The 4,080-nt window shown below is 40.0% G+C and overlaps 1 protein-coding gene across 1 annotated transcript in view; it reads right to left on the reverse strand.

The window, feature by feature from the left end:
• Positions 1-387: 387 nt before the first annotated feature.
• stac3 (SH3 and cysteine rich domain 3) overlaps positions 388-4,080 on the reverse strand; it is a 7,636-nt gene continuing 3,943 nt past the window's right edge. Inside the window, exons 12-14 of the mRNA XM_057336236.1 lie at positions 3,839-3,890; positions 1,114-1,251; positions 388-1,039 (exon numbers count right to left, since the gene is read on the reverse strand). Of these exons, the coding sequence (XP_057192219.1) occupies positions 941-1,039; positions 1,114-1,251; positions 3,839-3,890 (289 nt within the window). The 3' untranslated portion in view covers positions 388-940. The remainder of the gene's footprint in view (positions 1,040-1,113; positions 1,252-3,838; positions 3,891-4,080) is intronic.

Below are 4,080 nucleotides of genomic sequence, written 5' to 3' on the forward strand. Positions count from 1 at the left end.
ACCCAGATAGCACAATCCATCTGGCTTACGTCTATTTGACGTCTGCATTTACATCTGCAAAACATCGGCAATACATAGTTTGCTCATCTGCAATACGTCTCGGAGATGTCTGAACGTCTGTAATACGTCTGCTAAAGATCTGGAGATCTTCTGCGTAAAAACATCTGCTAAACATCTTAGAAAGAGCAGCTTTACATCCATTCTAAATCATAAACATCTTACAGACATCTTCTAGATGTCTATATGACGTCTGACAGCAGACATCTCCGAGACGTATTGCAGATGAGCAAACGATGTATTGTAGATGTCTTGCAGATGTAAATGCAGACGTCAAATAGACGTAAGCCAGATGTATGTGTGCTATCAGGGGAGTGTACATGTAAAGATAAGAAGCCGAACATTTTCACAGCGACTCAAATCAAACACACATACAAAACATACTGACGACACACTTGATTGAATATTTTAATTGGTTAAATTTCATATTTTAAATCTTAAATACTTGTCAATAATTAACAAAACTATAATTTTTCGTCAATGATAGTAGATCATTATGTTTTCACACACACAACACGTGATGACATGAGAGACGAGCACAGCCTGAATAAACGCTGTCTCAGCAAACATCAAGTCTGTGTGTTTATGATCTAAACTCTTTATTTCATGGCTGCACTGAATGTATGTAGACCTATGGGATATACTGAATATATACAGTATCCACACACACACAAGTGACTTGAGTGATGTTTACTGTATAGTTTCAGTGTACTGCCCTCTGGTGGCGAGGTGTGGGTAATGTCAATCGTCTCTCTCTGTCAACACACTCAATGTAATTGTGAAGAGTATTTAGTATGGATAGTATGTGAACTGGGACACTTTGGGAGTGTTTTGTTTGACTGTAATTCTCCTCTCATGATGACATCACATCAGTGTCACGTGTTCAGATCTCCTGCAGTAGATCAGCGGGGAAAAAGCCCAGTTTACGTCCAGTGCTGACCTTCAGATATCCGTTCACTTCTTCTCCTTTCTTCACCACAATCTACACATGAAGAGAGAGAGAGATTAATATAACACTTGTTCATGTTCTGTGCGCGTGCGCGTGCGCGTGCTGACCTGATCTTTCTTCAGCGTGATCTGACCCATCTCTCTGTTTCCCACAAAAGATCGAGTCACTTTATACGCACGCTCTCCTGCGCGCACACGTATGATGTACGTCATGGGCAGATAACCCGTCTTCTCACCGATCTTACCCTATAACACACACAGTTTGTAGTAAACTGATAAATATAATACACACAATATTTCTGACATGACATGACCCCTGATAGCACACATACATCTACAAGACGTATGTTTTATTGTTTGCTCATCTGCAATACGTCTCCTGTCAGATGTTACGATGGATGTAAAACTAAAATGTTTTCTAAGATGTTTTTACACAGCAGTGTTAATTTCGTTGACGAAAACTACGACGAAAAGTATTCGTTATCGACATGCCCTTACAGAAAAGACACATGAATTTCACATGTTTTTTACATGTTTTTCGCTTGTGATCACATGTATACAACATGTGTTTAACATGTGCAAAAAAACACGTGTGATCCCATGTGAAATGTGTGTTTTTGGAACATTTTGGTGTGAATTCCATGTGAATTCCCACGTGAAACCAATGGGATAACATGTAAAAACCCATGGGATGACATGTGCAACATGTGGTGACGTGAAGAACATGTGATCACATGTGGAGACATGTCATATGTTATCCCATGGGTTCTTACATGTTATCCCATGGGTTTCACGTGGGAATTCACATGGAATTCACACCAAAATGTTCCAAAAACACACATTTCACATGTGATCACACGTGTTTTTTGCACATTTGAATTTCGTGTGTCTTTTCTGTAAGGGTGTTTTCACTGACGAAAACGAGACGATAACTAAATAAAAATGAATGCATGATAACTAAAACTGTAATAAAAATATACTGACATTTTCGTCAACTAATAAAAACGAGACGAAAATATTCTTGTCCCACCTGGCGGACATCAGTTTGCGCGCATGTGCTTATCTCACATAAACGGTAGAGAGAAGTCTCCATAGTTGCCAAGTCCGCTTACAATACGCACCCTTGGGCTTCTTTTTCTGTCAAGTCGCGTTAAAAAATCACTTGTTGCGGGTTTTGGGGCTTATTTAAAAAAATATGGTTGCTTGTTCTGAATCTGACCAGCAACTTTGTTTCTTTACATCTATGGTCGCTGTTTTGTTCAATCCATTAACACTGTCTGCTCGACGGTAGGCTTTTTGTACTACATGCGGCAGAGCATAACATCACAGCACCGCGAGAGCTATTTGAAAGCATACAGAGACGTCTACTGTCGCATCACTCTCGCGGTACTATGATGTCACGCGCTGATTGGTCTGCGCGGCGCCGCAGGAGGTCACGCAACAGATCTAAGCACGTAAAACAACATAGAGAAGCCAAGAATGTTACAGTGGTCTCTTCACGTAATCATCGGCGCGCTTTGGGTAATCGGAGGTTAATATACTAAACAGATTAAATATTCACTTAAAGATAAAGATCATTTTATAACCGGGCTACATCATTAAACATGTTAAAAGTGTAGATCTGCGCGTTTGGCTACACAGCGTTATTCAAGCCTAAGCACGTGTGAATAGCGTTATTTGTCCGCTAACATCTGTCACGATTAGATTGAAATGTGAAAATGAACGAAACGGTCAGATCTGATCACGGTGCAGCAAAGGGGTAGGGAGGGATGACCCTGTTTATTAGGCTATAAGGTCAACATCAAACATTTTATTGTATTAAATAAATGTATTGATCATTGCAGAATATAATTTTAAAAAAGTATACATCAAATGCATATAGTTCAGTTTTACTTCATTATAAATGTGTGGCTGTTACAGCTATGTTAAGTGGTCATTATATCTTCTCCTTTTCCATCTCTCCAGGCCTATACTGCTCACATCAGAGATTTGCAATTAATTTTTGTAAAATTTATGTTTGTGTTTTTCAGACAGGGTAGTGTCAGTTTAAAATGACCCAGGCTCGTTCATTAATAATAAATAATTGATAATAAATTACATTGATGATCATGAATAATGTTGGGGTTTTTTTGGAGCTGCAGTTGCTTATTTGTCTTGCAAAAGTTGGCAACACTGGAAGTCTCTGGGAGAAGGGAAGCACACGCATGTATTCTGTGTCTGCACGCGGTTTACAAAGCGGCTTATTTTCCTTCACGATCGCCGGTAAAACGCCGCAAACTTGAAGCGCGACTGCAGGCGAGTCACCCCGAAACACATTATGAAGGAGCTCAAAGGTTTTATAGGCCTGTGTTAACCTAACACGAGCTGCTGCATAACGTGAAACGCAACAAAGTCCGCCAAAAGAAACCAGCGCTGTCCTCTACTGATTATAGAAGTGATGAAGTGAGTCAAGGTGTACATTCCAACCAAATATGTAACATGTTTGCATGACTAAAGAAATGTAATTTAAGTAAATGATTTAAACCATTTAGATTTTAGTAGAATAAATATAATGTATATTTATTCGACTAAAATGTTTTTCATATTTCGTCGACTAAAACTACAATGATGGGCTTGACTAAAATGTGACTAAAACTAAATTGCATTTTCGTCAAAAGACTATGACTAAAACTAAATCAAAATTTGCTGTCAAAGTTAACACTGTTACACAGCAGATGTTTTCCAGACTTGCAGATCTTTACAGACCACACCAACAAGATCGTACATGATGTCTGTCTTTACAGCAAAGTCAATTTGGCGAATGAATCCATCACAACAGATGAAAGTAACTCACCCTCCACCACTCTTCATTAGAGTCATCCAGAACTGTGATGCGATCTCCTGGACTGAAACACAAACACATATCAAATCTGTGTGCGCGTGCGTGTGTGTGTGTGTGTGTGTGTGCGTGCGTGCGTGCGTGCGTGTGTGTGTGTGTGCGCGTGTGTGTGCGTGTGCGTATGTGTGTGTGTGTGCGTGCGTGCGTGCGTGCGTGCGTGTGTGTGTGTGTGGTGTGTGCCGGTGGTTCGTAGTGCA

The sequence above is a fragment of the Triplophysa rosa genome, linkage group LG6, assembly GCF_024868665.1.
Source record: "Triplophysa rosa linkage group LG6, Trosa_1v2, whole genome shotgun sequence".
Taxonomy (NCBI): Eukaryota; Metazoa; Chordata; class Actinopteri; order Cypriniformes; family Nemacheilidae; genus Triplophysa; species Triplophysa rosa.